Source organism: Lytechinus pictus, chromosome 3 (assembly GCF_037042905.1).
Source record: "Lytechinus pictus isolate F3 Inbred chromosome 3, Lp3.0, whole genome shotgun sequence".
NCBI classification, from domain to species: domain Eukaryota; kingdom Metazoa; phylum Echinodermata; class Echinoidea; order Temnopleuroida; family Toxopneustidae; genus Lytechinus; species Lytechinus pictus.
Genome location: NC_087247.1, coordinates 78,516,862 through 78,539,782, shown reverse-complemented (window position 1 = coordinate 78,539,782; position 22,921 = coordinate 78,516,862). Strand labels below are relative to the sequence as shown.

Below are 22,921 nucleotides of genomic sequence, written 5' to 3'. Positions count from 1 at the left end.
GAATCAAGACTAAGAAAAAATAGAGAGAAAAGGAAAGGGATTAGGATGAAATATAATATTATTTTCCAAATATTATGTCAAAATCTATCACAACCTTGTATTTTTGTAATAAAAATGTCATAATATTTGCTTGCTCGCTTCGCTCACTGGCAACTTCTTATCAATTTTATGCGATACACCATATCGAGCCCCCTCGAAATTGTTGGCTCATTACGGCACTGGGACAACCCCTTCAAAGAAACAAACAAAAAAATCAACTTTGAGCGGCCGATCGGGGAAAATATGGGTGAAAAAATGACCCCTCCCCCTATTGGCGGAAGCTGGGTCCGCCCCTGACTTAGGCTTTCAGGATATAATACTTGAAAAATCTATTTAAAAAAAAATCAGATCGCGCTTCGCGTTCTCATTATTTATTTAGGCCTTTTGAGATACCTCAATGTGTTTTTAAGAATGAAATCTCAGATTGTCTTTAACGTCTACCCCCCTCCCACTTCATTTTTTTTTTAACTTGGTGCCGTCGCCACCCCCCCCCCCCCCGTGCACCCATGCTGAATAAATACGCCGCTGATTAGGAGAATTAGTCGATTGCTTCGAGATTGCATTATTCCCAAGAGGTTATCATTAATATTATTGAAGGGTATTCTAAAACAACAGTACAGAAACAGCTCCCGTTCACACAATATTCTAGTAGGGCCTACTCTGGTTAGAAGTTAAACCAAATTGAACCCCCCCCCCAAAAAAAAAAAAAAAATAATAATAATAAAAAAATCGCTCGTGCTTCGCGCTCCCATTTATATTACATTTCATGGATTTTTTTTTTTTTAAGAACAGATGAAAAAGTGGTCTTTTTTTTTTTTTAATGTGATTATAAGATAATTCAAAATCCATTTAAGGCACTTAAGTTAGCCTGGCCGGGAGGGAGTGGGCGCCATTTTTCGAAAAGTACACATGGGCGCCAAAAATCAGGTCAAATCCCCCCCTCCCTCCCACGAAATCCTGGATCCGCGCCTGGGTTCTATAACAATAACCCAATTAGGGCAATCACCCCCTGACAACTACTTCAAGGAAAATATTATCCCCATATTTTTACCGCCGGGGACTGTTACCCCCCTCCCCCGGAAATTTACCCTCCAGACAATTACCCCGGATAATTACCCCTAGTACGGAGCCTTATAAATGCCATCAACGTGACGACATGGCGTGGTACTTTATCTTGCCATGTCTTAATTAATCATTATCGGCGGAAGAAAAAAAATTTAGGGGGGTCCACCTGAAATTTTGGGATGGACACAGGTAAAAAATTTAACAAGCAAATCAACCAAAATTTATAGGAGGGACCACCAAAATTTTTTGACAAGAAAAAAAAGGTTATCAACCAAAATTAGGGGGGGGGACAAAAAGATTTTAGTGGGGGTCCACCTCAATTTAGGGGGGGGGGGCGTAGAAAACAAATTGACAACCAAAAAAAGGTTCTCAACTAAAAATCTAGGGGGGACCGTCCCCCACCTCAAATTTAGGGGGGAAAGATCCCCCCCCCCGCTTCCACCGCCTAAGTAATTAATACGCTTATTATTTCGACATAGCGATATATTCTATCTTGTCAAGTCGATATGTCCACATGGCGAGATATGAAGTATACAAGTCCCGATATATCGCCATGTTGACATGTAACTTATTTAAGTCGACTTGGCAAGATAAAATATCTCGCCATGTTGACATATAACTTTTTATAAGTGGACTGACTTGGCAGGATAACGTATCGCGCCATACGGACATAATAAGCTTATTTAGTCGACAAGGCAAGATAAAGTATGTCGTCAAGTCGATGGCATTTAAGAGGCTCCGTATGGCGTCTAGAGGGTTAATTTCCGGGGGGGGGGGTAACAATCCCTGACGATACAAATATGGGGATAATATTTTCCTTGAAGTAGATGTCAGGGGGCGATCGTCCAATGGGTCATCGTTATAGAACCCCATGGACTCGTATCATTGGCCTTTTGACCTCTTGATGACATTGGATCTCACTATATCCTGATCATAATTTTACACACACCGCGGACTATCGGACCCGCGGACTATCGGACCCGCGGACTATCGGACCCGCGGTCTATCGGACCCGCGGTCTATCGGACCCGCGGACTATCGGACCCGCGGTCTATCGGACCCGCGGTCTATCGGACCCGCGGTCTATCGGGCTGTAAATAAATCATGTTTAAAAGTACAAAACAATTCGATAAACAATTTTGAATATAACAAGCTCACGGGAGAAGCATTACATATATTGAAAGTAAATAAAGACTTACAACTTAACCTTATCACAATTTTACTGTTTCCCATTTTTGCAAGTGCCGCCCTAATTTCCCCATTTTAATAGCTATTTTCTTTTCTTGATCCTTATATTCTAAAATAAGTTTATGTATATCGTCAATGGTTGGTAATACCCCCTCCTTTCTAAATATAAATAATATATATTTTACCATAAAGATAATAGTATTACAACTTTTTATTTTATTTGTATTGCCTGACAAACCAACAAATATATCCCGCCATTTCAAGTCCTTTATTTCATCTAATTCAAATCGCTGTATCAAAGTTTCCCATATCAGTTTGACCTTTAAGCAAGACAAAAATATATGTGCAATATGTTTCTGTTTCCCGTTTATACAGTACGAACAGAGATTATCTTCAGTCAACAAATCCAAATCTAAACAAATTAACTCTAGTGTAAATTGCCCCATGCAGAAGCTTAAATTGAAATTCCCTATGTCTTCCAATTAATAATGTTATTCTTGGTCTAAAAAAACATTCACCAATTTCTTTCTCTGTATAATTATAATTATTTTGTCCATCTCTTATCTGTAAATCATATGACTTTTGCAGTTCTTTAATAAAATATTCATATATTTTTCTTGATGGTACCTCCTTAAAGCTAATTTCCCTCCCCAACAGAAGCAAGTTTATATTAAAATTAATTAAGTCTATCTCACAAAACTGTATCGAACCTAAATCATTTCTCCAATCACTTGGAATTGCATGATATATTTCACCTATTGTAAACAAAAGATCACTTCTCATACCAAGATTCAAAAAGTATGCGACCGGTTTAACATGTCCATTGTCAATGATATGTTCAACCTTAATTAACCCTCGTTCTAATAAATCTTTATCAAATATCATCTTATTTTTTATACAAATATTCTTATTATTGAAAATGATTGGATTTTTAGAACCATTGAAATGCCTTAAATTATCAATCTCTTGCCAAAGCATCTAGCATTTCCAAATAATAAGATGGAATATTCAACTTACTTTTTATCTTTTTCATTTCATAATCGCAAGAAAGTGGCATCGTCGTACTTTCAGCGTATTACCACCGCCTTCAGCGCAGGTCGGTCGCATAGAAGTTGCAGTGCAATCGTCTCGCAGGCTAAAAATAGAATTCGAGGAAGATTCTGCTACGATTTGCGGGATTTACACAGATCGCCATGGTCGCCACGATCGCCTTCCTAGTGAGATGGGGGTAGAAGATAGTCATCATTTTCATACGATGACATGTCCCGGTCCTATATATGTCAAAACTCAAAGTAATTATAATCAAACATATCACTGGACCTCTAGGAAGAACAGAGCCATTATATCAATGGCTCTGAATAGAGTGATCCATCCGTATATTTTTATGTGCATGTTTATATATTTATATTTAATCTAATATCTTGTGAAATGTATTTTATTGTGATTTTTATACGGTAAATAAAACCAAACCAAACTAAACCAAATCACCTTTTTTCTTTAAACATGTTAAACCGTGATCCATATCCACCTTACAATTTTCCTACAAAGTGCTTGAAATACAGAGCTTGAATTGACCCCTTTTCAAATCGGAATATCAAATATTATTTTCAAGCTCGCGCTTCATGCTCGCTTTATTGATTTTCATGATAAAAAAGGTATTTATAGAATGCCCAGATTCTCGGTCGAAATCTGGAAAACGCCCGCGCATGTTTATTCAGATACGCAGCTAGTTCTCTATTTAAATCATTATCCAGTTTCAGATCACAAAATCAAAAATTTTGTGCTCGCGCTTTGCGCTCGCATTATTAATGTAAAAAGTTTTCAAATTACTCATCTTCTTTATGATTTACAAAACATGAATAGTCCCATTTTTAGGTGTAATTCTCGATTTTTTCAGCTCGCGCTCCGCACTCGCATCAATTGTTTATAATTGTATATACTTTTCATTTTACGATTAAAAAAACCATTCTTCAGGTAGAAATGTCAAAATTTTCAGCTCGCGCTTCGCGCTTGCATTATTTAATTATTGAAATAGTAACGTCTTTATTGCTATAACTGCCAGCAGCCGTTAACAAAACCTAACGTATATCAAAATTTTCTGCTCGCGCTTCGCACTCGCAGTAATTATTTAGTTGGATATACACATCTCGTTTAGGATATCACAAACATTGCCCATAATGTTTGAATTTTAGGACAAAATACATGAAATAAAAAAAGTAGCTCGCGCTTCGCGCTCGCACTATTTAAATAAGGCTTATGAAATTATTTTTAATGTTGAATTATAAAAATAAAGTGACTATTATATAGGACTACCCCTTAAAAAAAAACTAAAAAAAAACTAACAAACAAAAATTAACTTCGAGCGGCCGATCGGGGAAAATGTGGCTGCATTTTTTGTTGTTGCTGCCGTCTTATTTAATTCGCTCCCTTGTGATATACAAAAATGCACGTCCCTCCATGCATTAAAAAACACTGTAAATCATTGAAATTCTGATTGTCATACACTGAATAACTTGATGTAATGATTCCATGATACTTATTGATTCACCCTATTATGTATATGTTTTCTGTTTTCACTTTGTTTTGTTACATACATTGAATTGCTATTGATGTATAGTTATTTTTTTAAACTGCAAGGCGCCTTTGAAAAGCAGTTTTGCATAACAGACTAGGCCTACCATGCCGGTATAAAATCAAGAAAACAAATAAATAAATTAATAAAAAAAAAAATTCTCTCCCCTATTGGCGAAGGCGGGATCTGTCCTTGAATCTAACAATTCCTTGCTTAATTTAGTTAGTATCATAAACAAGAATGGCATTGTGAACTGAAAACGAAATTACGCAGACGAAAATCTTGTACAGATTTTGTTGTGTTTTCACAAATTGCCAATTGTTTTTTAATATATAATGTAATATTCCAATAAATGGGATATTTTTGAAAATTAGGGTAAATTGTTGATGATCTCACTTCCTTTTCCATCTTTTTAGTACTCATAACCGTAACGGTATGTTTTCTTTTTCAGGCTGTGTCAAAAGTGTAATAAATATTATTTCTTCGTCCTCTTCTTCCTTTTTCACCCCCCTTCTGCATCTTTCCCCTCACCACTTTCCTTCTCGATTTCCCCCTTCAAGTTTACCTCCTTAGGCCTATATATATATTCTTCTACCCTTTTTTCTTTTCTGTTTCGTAATTTTTATATCTCACATTTGTTTCTTCAATGTCATTTTGTGCATATATCGCTGTTTGAATGTACTATCGAATTGCTTGTTGAATATGTGCTGTTGTAAAGTGTTCTAATGTTCTAATATGCAGATTTATGTTGCAATATTTTACCATAAACATGTTTTGCTGTATCATATCCGTTAATGCTCCTTGTTGAAAGAAGCAGATCAGCAAATAATTTGAAATTTATAATAAATTGCAAGACAAATCATTAAAATAATTTCACCCAAAATAAATTTGCGAATTTCTTGCAGCACTCCTATATCCCCAACGTTAAACTTGTCTTTGTTACGTGTAAGTTTGCTCAATACAATGATTCACCTGTCACATGTCACAACTTAACAGATAGTCGGGTCTGTCAATAGGGGTGAAAAGGATATTGGAAACCATTTTATGATATATAATTTCCATCAATAGTTTTGATAATCCCATATTATGCAATTTAATATTATTCATTAATTAGTCATAATTAAAAGTGTTGGAAGTATTTACACTAGATTTCAAATTATATTCCAAACAAGTCTTATTTATACACAATAACCCCTACAAAAATATTGGTATATGCCCGAACCGGCGTATCCATAACAACCACACGCGCTATGCATCTGTACTGTTTACTCAAAAGATCCGCCTACCCTTTTCCGAAACCACGTCGCAAGATACACTGGGTAGTTTAGATTTTTACATGTTTTTATTTGCTTCACCTGGACATTTTAATCATAACTTCATTTTCCTGTTGAAAGAATAAATAAAAACCATCAGAATGGGTGAATTATTTGATGTACAGCGACAGAACTTTTGGACTGAATCTATCCACAAAGAAGCATATACACGACTGGCGTGGCATGAGAAGTACAGCAAGGAGTTTGCCCGTGAGTCTCGGGAGGGAGGGCAGGCAGCTCTCGCTAGGAGGAAGCGGCCTGATATGGTGCCAAAGGTGAAACTCATCCCTGTTCAGTCTTTGAAAACCAAGAAAGCAGCAGCAAAGATCGACGCTTCCAAAGCACAGGAAAGTTCAAAGAAGGAATTTGAAACACTTGCCGGCAAAGATCCTAATGCACTATTGGTTGAAATGAGGCCAGTTACAGCTGATGTTCGTGAGCAATTGTTCCAGGGATTCAGCAAAGAAGGAACAGGACGCTATGCCTATCTTCAGATGCGAAAATTGAAGAAACCAGAGATGAAGTATGAGGTTCCACTCACCAGTTCATGGGAATATGGATGGAGGTTGAATGATGTTGTGAAAGAATTCCGCGCACCTACATATGGCCGTTCTCGAATCGTGAAAGACACCTTTTTCCGTACAAATGGAATATTGTAGTCGGTGATGATATAGACCCTAGATCTATCTAGATCAGACAATTCAATCTATCTTAAATCTAATGTTAGGCCTACCAAATATGATTGGCTAGTTGCAGATAAATAGAACGTTTTCAGCCTAGAAGCAATAAAAACAAAATAACTGCATCAAAGGAAGCAAAGAGATTGGTCTTGAAAAAAGAAAGAAATTCTGTCATGTCTTCGATTCTTACAAGAAAATGAGTGAAATCAAGCAAACTACAGAGCCAGAGGGTTGATTCATGTGATCTGATTGAGTGATTCAACAAGATTTCAATGCAACATGCCATATGATGTCCTAGATTTCATTCTTTTTCTGTTCTGAAATGACATACGGTACTGTACAGTCTGTGTTGGACTAGATCTACGTTACAAAGGGCTGCATCGAAATGTTGAGAGACATGCATAAATATTTTTTTGTTATTTCAGCAGAATGATACTTTGAATCTATTTCAATTTTATCAAGGATTGGATGCAAGGGGGGGGAATGGTTCAGATAGTCAAGATTGATAGAAATACTGATGAATTTAAAATAGGTTTATTTAATCATATGCCAAATTTCATATTCGTATGTTGAAGGCAGAGAAAGTGTCATACATGTATATGTCATTCTTCCATTCATCCAAATGCCCTCTTTGTCATATCAGTGCTAAATTTGTATATGTGAATTGTATATTTTTTCATAATTGAAACAGTATTTATAAAATTTCACAAATCTATGCATTCCTTTTCATTGTCTGTGATTTGACATTTGTTTTTGTTCAAATTTGTAGAGTTTGAAATAATTATCTTGAGAAATGGTGACATTGCTCCAACATGTTTACAGCATAATATCGACCTGAATGTTTATGTTTAGCTAAGGCAAGAATCATTTGAAAGGAAACCATGCAATATGTATCTTGAATTAAATGAAGATCATTGATGAAGATACACATTTATACTGGTACATGAATCTATTTTACAATTTGAAATTTTGACAGGGTCATAATATATTGGTATGCAATAAATATAGGCCTGTTATCAATTAATGAGTAAAATGGTAATGATTGTTGAGGATACAGTTAATATAATGATTTGTTACAGATGTTAAACAGAAATCCCTTGACCAGCACTCTTTTGTTGTCATAAAGCAAGTAAGAGGAAAATATGTTATATTCAATCCTATCCATGTGCAAATTTTTCATTCATTGCTGCACAGATATTTTTTTCTGTAGTTATATGTATTCAGAATCCTTTTCCCCTTGAACATGCTGATTTACAAGAGATACCAACTCGGGTGATGGGATATTTGCTGTTCTGATTCTTCTTTTCAAGTCCTTTATCTGAGACTTGTATATATGTGATGATGTTTGTTCCTTTGGAACAAATACATGTAGGTGTGGAACAAACTATTGGATTTTCACCTGTACATAGATCTTTGAACTATAATTGTGAATTCAAATTACATTTGCTTATTCCTCACTGGAGTATGCAATAAAAATCATATTGTGCTTTAATTGAATTGATTCCACTATTTTTTTTTTTAAATAAATATATTGGGTGGGCATTTTTAATTTTTTAAAGGTCAAGTCCACCCCAGAAAAAGGTTTATTTGAATCAATAGAGAAAAATCAAACAAGAATAATGCTAAAAATTTGGTCAAAATCGGATGTAAAATAAGAAAGTTGTGACATTTTAAAGTTTCAGTATTTTACACAAAACAGCTACAATGTATATGCACAACATGGCAACATGTAAATGAGAGAGTCAATGATGCCCCTCACTCAATACTTTTGTTTTTATTGTTTCATTTATACAATATTTCAATTTTTAGAGACTTGACTGAACCATAAAATGTTAAAACAATGGTAATTCCACATGTTCTGGGACAAAGAAAACTTTGTTTCACTAGAGAATTAGGGGAAAATTAGAATATTTACTATTTCATATAATAAAATACAAAAGAGATAGTGACGTCATCAGTCTCCTCATTTGCATACCTACCAGGATGTGCATATAACTTTTTTGTGAAAATAAGCGAAACTTAAAAATGTCGTAGCTTAATTTACAGCTGATCTTTATGAAATTTTAAGTGATATGCTTGTTGGATTTTTCTCTTTTTAGTCAAATAAACTCTGTTTGGGTGTACTTGTCCTTTAAAGTTACGGGCGACATTATAAGCAACTGGTTACCCTTTCTTGTGGTAAATATACATCACATTTTCATTGGTGTTCAGTTCCAAAGAATTGGTCACCAGTCATTTGAATGGTTGCTTGTACGTAATGAAGAGCTTTACAAAACATCTACCAGAAGTTGGATAAACATGAGGGGTTTAAATGAGAGCGGCAAATAAAATAGCAGAACAGTGAAAGGGAAGAAAGAGAAGGGAAAGCCGGACAAAGAGAAACCAAAAACAACAGAAAAGGAGAGAAAAATAAACAACCGAAGAAAACAGAAAAGGAGAGAACATAGAGAGAATTGGAAAAGTTAAAGAGAGAGAGAGGGAGAGAGAAAGAGAATGGGAGAGAGAAAGAGAATGGGAGAGAGTTGATGAGTGAAAGAAAATTATGTAATATCCATACATCAATCATAATCTATTCTTATATAACAACATAGGAGATAAACAAAGGTGAAGAGGCAATGCATTCATAATAAAACCAAATAACATGGGCATTGTTAAGTATGAGAAGTGATAATTGTGTTTGCATTTAGATTATTCAAGGAGTAACTTAAGGAACGCTGGTCGATTTACGAGTCGTGTATTATCAGGAAGGTTAATTGTTCCACTTTGTGGCACCAGAATAGAGGAGAGATTTGGTAGAAAGTGGTGGAACAGTCTTAAAATCATTACATTTGACCGTCTAGAATTTCTCGTCGGTACTGTGGCTAGACGTACAATTATACATGAAAGTATGGGTGGGGCAAGTTTATGAATTATTTCAAACATTGTGCAGCAGGCAGATTTCCTTTTAATGTTGGCCGAGATGATTTATTAAATACTTCATTGGACAGGGTTTCCCAGGTTAAGTGTGAAATTAAGTACTGTATGCCACTCTTATGGAGGCGATTAAGGATATCTTAATTGATATGCACTTCTTCCTGTCCATACATTGCAGCAGTGGAGAATATGGGGAATTACTATCCCAAGTAAATTGTTCTGCAGAGAAGGTAGATCTCAATCTCCTCTGAATACCCAACTTTTGCTTGACATCTTTGGCAACTTTGTATGACTTCTAAAGCCAAGATACGATAATGACCGCGAGACATTTATATTTATGAATTTATATAGAAATGGGGAAGCTGCGGCAACAGATCCATAAAACACAAAGTTAACATTCAATCTGATATTTATTCTGAAGTTAGAGCCCTTTCTGGCTATTTTCAGTACTGAAACTTTGCATAATGAACAAACAAAATAGCATGAAATAGGAATTGAAATGAACGGTTAGTTTGCATGTTTTCATTTGTGAAACCAGGGAAGGAGGAGTTAACTCCCACTTCCCTGGTCCAAGTTTCATGTAACAGATCCATTTGCTTTCACCGAGTTCAGTTCAGAGTTATGGTACATGTACATGAAGTTCGATAAACTCAACCTTGGTTAAGATTTCAGTGTTGATTACATCATAAGGATTCGCAAAACTATGAAAAGTTATATTGCAAGCAGTATCTCTGCAAAGAATTTGATTGGTCTACACTTTATTTTCGTAATATAGGTTACAAGTTTCCCGTCTGTATCCCTTTTGAACACCTCATATCACACCGACTACATAAAATTACATAAACATACCAATAGTGATTTATGATTGATTCGGTTGAATATCATGCTTTTCTCATGATCCAATTACACAGGTAGAATTTTCTTTCAAGTGAGCCAGAGCACAATCCTCTTCATCAGACCTATTATCACTACCTTTATCATAACTATCATCACTACCTTTACCATAACTATATCCTAGCCGCTACAATCTGCGTCATCACCACCACCACAAATCACCATGATGTCTATCATCATCACAATCATCATCATAATCATCATCGGTAAATTGCCAACTCGTCCACTTCCCACATGGTCTACCTTCATTTATTCTAATGCCATTCCCTCCATCAACAGTTTATCTAACAACCATTTGGTCCAATCATCACTTTGTCTAATGACCAGTTTGTCTATGACCATTTTGTCTCGTAACCAGTTGGTCTAATATCCATTTTATTCTAATTAATTTCGCCCAATTAACACTTAGTTCAATTAGACCAAATGGGTTATGGACTAAATGGCTATTGGACCAATTGGTTATTAGGCGAAATGGCAATTAGCCCATGTGGATAGTGGATGAAATGATGGTAGACCAAATGATAGAGTTGCCAATTGGACGAATTGGCAGTAGACCAATTGAAAATAAACATCATCATCACCATCATTATCATCACCATCATCATCTTCATCATCAGCAACATATTCGTCATAATCACCACCACCATCGTCATTGCCTTTCATTAAATCCATATTAAATTCATTATCAGTGGAAAGATGGTACATATCAAAACAGGTTGGACTATCTTAGTGTAGGTCTCCAATGACTTCTGATCAATTTCAAGTCCCTCACAGAGGCAGTACTAAATTGGTCAATTCTTGTTGCATTATTTTGTTGTGTGGATTGAACACTTTATTCAACAGCAAACATACTTTGAACACACAGATATAAAACAAAAGTGATATAAAATCTAATACAAATGAGATATGTACATCAAATACATTCTTCATGATCATTATTAGATAACTATATTTGAATAATTTAAGGAAATGTAATCAACAATATTAATAATTAACTTACAATTGTTTTGTTATCTTTGATATGTAGATACAAGAATGTAAACCGTAAAGAAAATAACTGATTTTATTTACAATAAATTACCAATCACAAGATATGTAATAATGAATAGAAAATGGACAGATACATACTTTAGTGAAAGACATGGAAATACAAACAATTGATCAAAGTATATATATTTATACATATATTACATAGGCTATGTAGATTCGAATCAGTGATAGGTCAATTCGCCATCACATGATCATAGCTGCGAGGATCACATTTCTTATATTCTAGGTTTTGACGTCACCTCAGTGAATATAACTGCGTGTATTGTCAATTTCGGCGTTATATTCACCAAGGTGACTTCACTTGTTGCTTACCCTATGGTTGTATAATCAGGTAGTTTATTTGATGTATGCCCTAGTGTTAACACATCGATTGCATGAAGAACGCGCTCGATGTATTTTCCAAAATTTTTCTATTATGACATAGAGGGATCAGAGCTGCAGCAAGAATTTTGGGTTAATCAGAGAGCCAGATGATGAAAACAATCTCTGATGGCGAGTCTACATAGACTATATAATATAACAGATAATGCCTGGTCTATCTTTTTGATAAATAACATTTCAACTCCCCTCCAAAGCTATATTTTTCTCTCGGGAGAATATTTTCCCTCAGCGCTGCACGCTTCGGGCAAAATACAATCCCTTGGGAAAAATATAACTCCGTCGGGGAGAGGAAATGTTATATTCAAACTCTAGGTAGGCAATATCTGTATGATATATATGGATTCAATTTTTGTTAATAAAAGGAATATCCATCCCAAAATTGAATTTATTGTTAGATAAAATACAAGATTATAATCATCAAACACATATAGATATAATTGAAAGACAAAATATAAAATGATAGCAAAAAAAAAACAATTCTCAATAGTTTGCTTTGGAAAAATGTTTTTATAACCATGGAATAGAAAAAAAAATTCAGGATACAATTTAGCTTTCAGACATGCACTGTCTAGATATATAAGATAAAATTTCTAATGGCCCATATATGACCAAAAAAAAATAACATGAGAGAGGGTGCTCAGATTCAAATTTTCACACAGAATGAATTGATGAAAAAAGTGGTAAAACAGCCGCTACATATGATTATGTTGGATATATTGCCACCGATTTCATGAACCATCATAAACCTACATGTAACTTTTGGAATGACGTTTTTTGTATATTCTGAAAGCCCGTTTTCTGTTAACCAAATTTCAGATGAAATAATCTTCACTTTATAAGAATAAGATTCAAATTTTCAATGCTTTCAATGTTCAAAATATCATTTTAAAAAAACAAAATGTCAATTGTTTTCTACACTATAGGAGACTCCAGAATGGGTTTATTGGGTAGGGGTCATAAGCAAGCTTAGATATAGTGTGTGTATGCATCAAGTGATTTACAAACCAAGCTTTATGAAGCTGGCATATTTATTTGACATATACATCCCAAAGCAACCGTTTTGAAATATATTGTAAAATATTTATTAGTAAATTCATTTGTTAAATCCTATTACCAAGATTCATTGATTCTAGATCAGAGTTTGATTATTCATGTCTTATTTCAATATCTTATATTTTTATCAACTATTGTATGTGTATTGTATGTATCAATCATTTTTGTAAATTGTACGCAATTCAACCGTAAGGCTGCTATGTGCAATATTTTCAAACCGAAATAAATAAATACAAAAAGCTAACAAGTGGAACGCCTCTGGCAGTCTCGCCTGCATTACGCAATTTAATATAGCAGCAGTGCTAACTTTGAAAACTACTATAAAATAATCATTCACAAACACACCATTCATATAATGACATAATAACACGTTCATTGACCAAAGATGACATTTGAACGGTGACTTAAGACTTGTCAAATACACCTATGTCCACATTTCATTCACTCTATCCATAAACTTTCAAAGTTATGATGGCAATTAAACAATTACCCCAACATGGCCTAAGTTTATTGACCTTAACTGACCTTTGACCTTGGTTTTGTGACCTGAAACTCACGGGGGATGTTTAGTGATACTTGATTACTCTTATATCCCAAGTTTTATGAAATAGATCCATAAACTTCAGAGTTAGGATGGTAATTCAACAAATACCCCCAACACGGCCAAAGTTCATTGACCTTAAATGACCTTTGACCATGGTCATGTGACCTGAAACTCGTACAGGATGTTCAGTGATACTCGATTACTCTTATGTCCAAGTGTTATGAACTAGATCCATAAACCTTCAGAGTTAGGATGGTAATTTAACAAAGACCCCCAACACGGCCAAAGTTCATTGACCTTAAATGACCACTGACCATGGTCATGTGACCTGAAACTCGCACAGGATATTCAGTGGTACTTGATTAACCTAATGTCCAAGTTTCATGAACTAGATCCATAAATTTTCAAAGTTATGAAGGTAATTCAACAAATACCCCCAACTTGGCCAAAGTTCATTGACCCTAAATGACCTTTGACCTTGGCCATGTGACCTGAAACTCAGGAAGGATGTTCACTAATACTTGATTAACTTTATGTCCAAGTTTCATGAACTAGATCCATAAATTTTCAAAGTTATGAAGGTAATTCAACAAATACCCCCAACTTGGCCAAAGTTCATTGACCCTAGATGACCTTTGACCTTGGCCATGTGACCTGAAACTCAGGAAGGATGTTCACTAATACTTGATTAACCTTATGTCCAAGTTTCATGAACTAGATCCATAAATTTTCAAAGTTATGATAGTAATTCAACAAATACCCCCAACTTGACCAAAGTTCATTGACCCTAAATGACCTTTGACCTTGGTCATGTGACCTGAAACTCGAGCAGGATGTTCACTAATACTTGATTAACCTTATGCATAAGTTTCATGAACTAGGTCCATATACTTTCTAAGTTATGATGTCATTTCAAAAACTTAACCTTCGGTTAAGATTTTGAAAATAATTCTCCCAACATGGTCTAAGTTCATTGACCCTAAATGACCTTTGACCTTAGTCATATGACCTGAAACTCAAGCAGGATGTTCAGTAATACTTGATTGACCTTATGTCCAAGTTTCATGAACTAGGTCCATATACTTTCTAAGTTATGATGTCATTTCAAAAACTTAACCTTAGGTTAAGATTTGATGTTGACGCCGCTGCCGCCGCCGTCGCCGTCGGAAAAGCGGCGCCTATAGTCTCGCTCTGCTATGCAGGCGAGACAAAAACCATGCATACGGTTTTACAAAGATACCTAAACTCGCTGTTTGTGTTTTGCAGTTTCTGAAATGTCTTCCTGGTTTTCATTTCAAATATTCAAATAATTTCAAATGTAAACAAAAATCTTCAAATTGCGATATGAAAGAACTTATACTTTAAGTTATGTGCATCAGAAAAAAATACAAACTTGAAAGTGATTACGGTATATAAAAAAATTCAAGACCAGCCAAGGTTTAGGACAGTTCAATGGTGATGTTAGAATGACAATTTACTCTATCTGAGTTTATGATATCACTTCAAAGCCATGATTACAGATAACATGAACAAGGATGATTCCATAGATCATGTGAAAAATATAAATATATTGTAAGTTTGATGTCATTTTGTTTCTACCATTGGAACACTGATATCAATACATGTAACATTGAAAAAATACATATCCACCACCCACTTACAGTAGTTGGCATAAGTAAACTTTCTATAAATAAGCAGAAATACAACCCCCCACCCCAAAAAACACCCACTAAAACATGCTGCTGCATTGTACATGTATTTTTTTTCTTTACTCACTATTTATAAAAGACCACATCTACTTTGTTTTATGAAGGGAAATTATAAACTGTGTGCCTACATAATAAATTGAAGTCATATTTTACCTTTAAATGATTAAGTTGTTGATATATATTAAAGTGTGATTGTCTTTCAATATCATCTTAATTCAATAAGGGTAGGTTCAGTATGAAATCCATTATATAGAACCTTGATTGAGATGAGGAATAATACATTCTAAACACTCAATGTAGACTAACCAGAAATAAAATTGTGGAACTATATCTAAACAATCGAGGACAAACAATTTTTCTTAAATATTCAAATGAATCACTCAGTGTACAAAATAAAAACAAACATTATCATCTATAGTATGCTACATCATATAAAATGTGTCATTAAATATGGAAGCAAATTAGTGAATTTAGGATATGAATTAGTTGATGCTATTGCAAATTAACTACAACCTCTCATGAATGCAAGGAAAAAGATAACAGATAGGAATATGCAGTTTCCCTTTTCCATAAAAGACTAACGTCATTGTGATAAACATGCATTATTTAAATTTCCTTGAATGCCAAAATTATAATGAAGCATTTTCAACGTGACATTTTACTCTATTTGATTTAATTCTTAGAAACTATATACTGTATCTATCAAGAAATATCTATCAAGAAATATCCTTATCTTACAGACAAAATACTAAATGACCAAGAGATCTACATGTTTTTCATTAAGGATGTTCATTTGTAGTTTGAAAGAATGTTAAATACTAGTAGGCTGCAATGGCAATTTATGAAAATCAAAGATTTTGATTAAATGATTTATGTGAAATCAAACCATATACATGTAATCAAGTGAAGTGTTGAGATTTCCTTCATATTAAGTGGGGTATATGGGTGAGCTATAGTAACAACTGTTAAAAGTATGGGGTGTGATTTGATAATTATTTTTAGGAATTATATTATTTCCTCCATCATATTATCTCTAAAATATATAGCCTTTTTATCTTTTTAATGGACCCCATGGTAAAAATTGATGTGATTTTGCTCAAGTGACCCTTCAAATTATACATTTATCATGACTAGTCCCACCTCCAGTCTTAAAAGAGGATTGCTTTGAGGCTTCACTAGAACATTCCAGTCATACCCAGCTTTTTTCCTATACCTCGCTACCATTATCATCTTCTTCTTGTTCTACTCCAGCTTTCTTGCGATCTTCAATCATCTTTGCCAGTGAGTCCATGTCAGGTGCAGCTGAGATACTATTATTGACCTTCTTAATCTCTCTTCTCTTGGCTTGTCGAGACTTGATCAACCGTTCCCTCTCCTTCTGACCCAACAGACGTCCAGTCTTTGGTCGTGCTGATCCTTGTGGCGTTGATGGCTTGGAACCTGAGGAGTTAGAAACCAGTTCTTCTTCATCAGCTGTGAAAGCCTGTTAGGGTTATAAAGATAGGTAAAATTATAAGAAACCACTTTAATGAAGAACATTAGTCTGCAATGAAGAAGTTTTCAGAGATCCATCAAAGTAATTGAAGAAAGGGAGAGAAAGTAATCACTTTAAAATAAATGACAAAGATAAACTTGTGTGACGTTCTCATCTTGTATATTTTGTTCCATCACAAATTCAAATTAAATAATTTACTTAACATATTAAACATTAAATAAATCCCAATTTAATTCAAGTGATTGATGATTTTACAACATAAGGTGTTTGTATGTAAACAACCTAGAAATACATGTATATAGAGCTCATAATTCAATTATGTAGAAAGCATGATCAAAGACATTTGAAGAACTTTTTTTTACAAAACAAAGATCATATATTAAATAAATAAACATCATGCAAAAATAAAAGCAAAGAATCCTCCATCAACTATTGAATAATATGGGTGCAAAATGGAAAAAATAATGCACAACATGGTTGTTATCACATTATAAAAAAGACATATTTCAGCCTAAAAAAATATATTTTTATTAGTGAATAACCAAAGCAATAACAGATTGTGAATTTCCCCTGTTGAAACACAAGTAGGCAATACTAATAAAAAAAAATCATCATACACAGTGATAAAGCAACCACTGTTTTTGTACAACTTTTGTACAACAGAAGATCATGCATTTAAAGTGGAATGAAACCTTTGGAACAAGTAGGCTTGTGTTGAAACAGAAAAATCAAAGAATAAGAACAAAGAAAGTTTGAGAAAAATCAGGCAAATAATGAGACAGTTATGAGTATTGAATTTTGCAATCACTAATGCTATGGAGATCCTCCTATTGGCAATGCAACAAGGATGTGTGATGTCACATGTGAACAACTTTCCCTTTGATGGACTATAAAATACCCTCAAAATATCTCTTTTTGCTTTTTCTCATGGTGATACAAACTTTTTATCCATGATGTATTCTTTAAAGTCTGTATTACATGCCTTCCTATAGAAAGAACACATGATCTACCAATAGATGTGATAAAAGAGGCAATTTAAGTGACAAATATACTTAAGTAATGGGGAGAGTTGTTCACAAGTGACATCACACATCTTTGTCGCATTGCCAATTTGAGGATCTCTATAGCATTAGTGATTGCAATATTCAAATGCTCATTACTTTTTCATTATTTGTCTGATTTTTCTCAAACTTTCGTTGATCTGTTTCTTTGATTTTTCTGTTTTCATACAAGCTATCTTGTTCCAAAGGTTTCATTCTCCTTTAAGGAATACAGAAGTATGGATATTAAACATATAATACCAATAGTATCTAATGACCTCTACTTTTACAAATTATCAAAGCTCACCTCTCTGGCCAAAACAAGTTATGCAGTGACATTGAAAGTGATAAGGTGACCAAATTTTCTTTAACTAAACATTTTTTTTCAAACTGCAGAATGAATGAAGATCTCCAAGATGATAAATTGACTTCGCATAGATGAAAAAAAAACCCATCAAAACAAAAAACAATCAAATAAATAGAAAATAGTTTTTATGTGTTTCCAAGTAACAAATATACAATCATATGGAATGGAGGACTGTTATCCTTTTTTAAAATTACTGTTAAAACCAACTCCACAAAGACAAGTTGATTTGAGTAAAATGAACAAATGTCAAACAAGCATAAGTCTAAAATTTCACCAAAATCACTTAGATTTAAAGTAAGTTATGTTAAAGTCTCTTACAATTACAAATTGATGTCATACCCCCACTATTTCTTTTGTATTTTATTACAATATGAAATATTTCTAGTCTTAGTGCTTTGATAAAAATAATCTCTTCAGTAATGGTTTGGTAAGAAGAATCTCTTAAAAAAATTCTTATAACTTGAATTATAATGACATGAAGGATCAAACCAAGGTATACATGTTTGGAATGGAAAATTGAAATAATCATATAATAATTTAAAAAAGATATAGTGAGTGTATGGCTCCAATTGTTCCCTCAGTTGCATACTATTAATGATGTGCCACTTGTGCATATCACTGGTTTGTGAAAATAAGTGAAAAATTGAAAGTGTCATAACATTTTCATCACTCCGATTTTGATGAAATTTACATGATTATGCTTGTGTGATTCTTCTCTTTTCATTCAACCTAAACAAGATCATGGTAGGGGGAATTTACAAAAAAAATATCAAATCACATTATCATTGGTACTCAACTAAGTGAGTAACAATATTTACGGATTCGGTCAGATGCATAAAAAGTAGCAAACTGAAAGATCATGCTTCAGCAATTGCTTTTATGCATAACCCTTTTCTGCCTTCAGAAAGCACTAGCAGTTTGAACAATAGCGACATCACGCTGGTGCAAACACGACCGACTCACAGAAAAGGCAGGACTCAAACGCAAAGGTGTGGCAGTGCAAATTACCTTAGGGTAACATTTTTTTCCTGAGACGTGGTGTCAACTAACTTGTTTCTTTTTGATAAATTTATGTATTTGGCATTTGTTTGCATTTTTTATTAGGAAGAAAACATGTACATGTAGGCTATGGTACACCATGGGGTTCTCTCTCAGGTGCATAAAAATAAAAAAAGCGTGAATGCCCTTATCAAGCAAACGCTCAAGCTGCTTTGACAGAGCTTAAAAAACCCCAAGTGCTAAAACGCACAAGCGAAATGTTCGCTTTGTGCATACACTTTTTAGCAATAGCTTAGTCATCAAAGAAATGCTAGCAGTCAGTTAGCAATTGCTTGAACTTACTAGGAAGAGCATTTGCTTGCTCATTTTTATGCATACAGAATCAAGCAAAAGCAATTGCTACTTTTTATGCATTTGACCCATTTTGGTAATGATATGTGTATTTTAAGTGTACATAATTTGGCCTGCTATTCATGTTAATCAAAAGTTGATGTGTAAAGGTGATGAGATGTCAGATCTCAATACACAAATATCATTGTGACAGTGATGGAAACTTACTACTATAGCTTCAATACCATCTGTAAGTGAGTGCTGGGTAATAACTACATAATAAGATGAATAAAATACTGTACAAAATAACAGAGATATAAGTACTCTTATGCAATGGTTTAGTTTCATAGGAACAGGGTTTGCAGGTGACAGGGTGATTCTAGTGTAAAGTTTTCATGGTAACTCTTGGTACAATCCTTATAACCATATGTTTGACATCAGGATTGTGTCATAATAAGATTGTGCAATCATTCAATGCAGAAGAGCAAGTTAAAAGAAATTCATTCAGCAACTGCAATGTGAATGTAAAAATTCAAGGAGTTAAAAACACAATCAAATATAAAAGCAACATAGATTGTGTTTACCATCTAGCATTAAGACAGGGTAAATGTATAATTTATGATTGTGCACATGCTGGTTGTTCAGAAATGGTTTTTCAAATCAAGTATGAATTGTGCAGAAAAAGAGCTTACATGTAACTCACTTGTAAAATCACTGCATAATTTAGGTTGGATAAATATCCCTAAAATAAGATCTTAATTTGGGCAAACACCACAAAACTCAAACTGACCTGTGTAACTGATCTTTCACTGCACAGACAAATAAAATAAGAACAAGGGCATACACATAAAATGGATGAAAGAAACTGAAATTATAAAGTTCTTGATTGAGTTTAAAACTTTGATTATCAAAATATTAGTAGCACTGTATGATATCTACTGAATGAGAGAATTTATATCTTTTCTAATGCCTAACAACATATTCTTCATATATTTGACATGCAGTGAAATATCAGTTACTTTCAAAATCTAAAAAAATTAAGAAATAACTGGAAAACTTAGAAATAATATAGAATATTGTTGTGCACAATAACAAATAGAGGTTTACTAGGGTCTTTGGAGAAATAACTGTTTGTAAACATCAGAGATTATATTTTTGAAGGAAAAAAAAACTGGAAAAGTTATCAAAATTCATAACAATCACAAATTTTAGAAAAATGCAAATACAGAATGAATTGAAATTGAATTTAATAATTGGAAAATTGAATTAAAAAAAGATAAGGTGCACTAATTTGAAGTATTTTATAAATCTTGATTTTTTTTTCTATGCATCCCTTTTACATACTAATTTGCTAATTTCTTCCTCCAAGAAATGTAGACAAGCATGACAGCGTGGATTAATGCTCTTACTGAGCATTCCCTCCTACAAAGAAGATTAATAACAATACCTTCATGAGCACTGAGAAAAATATAAAGATGCTCATTTCTAAATTATCATCACATATCTTCTTATTGATGAAATTGTTAATATTGGCATATAAATGTTTTTATCATAATCTTTCATTCATATCTGGTTTATGATTGTCAAAAGAGTATATTTAAGAAAACAAGTGGAATGCCTCTGGCCGTCTCACCTGCATCACGCAATTCAATATAGCAGCAGTGCTGACTTTGAAAACTACTATAACTCGCACAAGATGTTCAGTGATACTTGGTTACTCTTACATGTATGTCCATGTTTTATGAACTAGACCAATACACTTACAGAGATATGATGGTAATTCAACAAATACCCCCAACATGGCCAAAGTTCATCGACCTAATATGACCTTTGACCTTGATCATGTGACCTGAAACTCGCACAGGATGTTCAGTGATACTTCATTACTCTTATGTCCAAGTTTCATGAATCAGATCCATAAACTTTCAAAGTTATAATGGTAATTCAACAGATACCCCAATTCGGCCAAAGTTCATTGACCTTTGACCTTGGTAATGTGACCTGAAATGCGCACAGGATGTTCAGTGATACTTGATTACTCTTATGTCCAAGATTCATGAACTAGGTCCATATATTTTCTAAGTTATGATGGTAATTCAACAGATACCCCCAATTTGGCCAAAGTTCATTGACCCTAAATGACCTTTGACCTTAATCATGTGACCTGAAACTTGCACAGGATGTTCAGTGATACTTAATTACTATTATGTCCAAGTTTCATGAATCAGATCCATAAACATTCAAAGTTATGATGGTAATTCAACAGATACCCCCAATTCGGCCAAAGTTCATTGACCCTAAATGACCTTTGACCTTGGTCATGTGACGTGAAACTCATGCAGGATGTTCAGTGATACTTGATTAACCTTATGTCCAAGTTTCATGAACTAGGTCCATATACTTTCTAAGTTATGCTGTCATTTCAAAAACTTAACCTTAGGTTAAGATTTTGATTCCCCAACATGGTCTAAGTTCATTGACCCTAAATGACCTTTGACCTTGGTCATGTAACATGAAACTCAGGCAGGATGTTCAGTAATACTTGATTAACCTTATGGCCAAGTTTCATGAACTAGGTCCATATACTTTCTAAGTTATGCTGTCATTTCAAAAACTTAACCTTCGGTTAAGATTTGGTGTTGACGTCGCCGCCGCTGTCAGGAAAGCGGCGCCTATAGTCTCACACTGCTATGCAGGTGAGACAAAAAGGAAGAATCCTTAGGAGCAGAAGATTCACATTCCTTTCCAACAAGTCTATACCCGTATGTAATAAATTAGTAATGCGTGACATAAAAAACATGAAGTAGTATTAAAGCAAACTTCTATCAATTTCTGATTTTACTTTATAAGTAATGCATCACAAAGAACTGCTTAACTTAAGGCAAAAAATTGAGGTGATTTATTTTAGTGCACATACAAGTGGATATATGCAGTTACATGATCCTATGTGGATTAGATGAAATTAAGTTTATGAATGCTTTATGCATGAAATAATGTTTGATTACACTTGGTGTTATACTCAGTTATATACAATAAATAATGTCCAGTATACACATTACCTATAAAAGAACACATTCATCATGGTATTTTCATATCCAGTACCAATCTAGAGTTGTCCAAGGAAAAATTATTTAACAAAGGCAAATTAAATTTGAAGAATTTATTTCATTGTTTTGAAATAGAAATCTAGGTCAATTTTCCTTTCTGATGCACTAATTTTGAAGCAAAAAATGTCCCTGAGCCAGGAAAAAACCCCAATGAGTTTTATTAGATAACCTACTTGATAAAA

The 22,921-nt window shown here is 34.0% G+C and overlaps 2 protein-coding genes across 15 annotated transcripts in view; one reads left to right on the top strand and one right to left on the bottom strand.

The window, feature by feature from the left end:
* The first annotated feature begins 6,193 nt into the window (after positions 1–6,193).
* LOC129256661 (protein SPMIP1-like) lies at positions 6,194–6,927 on the top strand. The gene has a single exon (XM_064097771.1). It carries the CDS (start codon positions 6,279–6,281, stop codon positions 6,834–6,836), a length of 558 nt encoding a protein of 185 aa, XP_063953841.1. The 5' UTR covers positions 6,194–6,278; the 3' UTR covers positions 6,837–6,927.
* A 4,520-nt stretch (positions 6,928–11,447) lies between these two features.
* LOC129256662 (trichohyalin-like) overlaps positions 11,448–22,921 on the bottom strand; it is a 103,537-nt gene continuing 92,063 nt past the window's right edge. For all 14 annotated transcript variants that reach the window (XM_054894823.2, XM_064097764.1, XM_064097767.1 and 11 more), the window contains one exon: positions 11,448–16,884. In XM_054894823.2, coding sequence (XP_054750798.2) covers positions 16,609–16,884 — 276 coding nt within the window. In that variant the 3' untranslated portion in view covers positions 11,448–16,608. The remainder of the gene's footprint in view (positions 16,885–22,921) is intronic.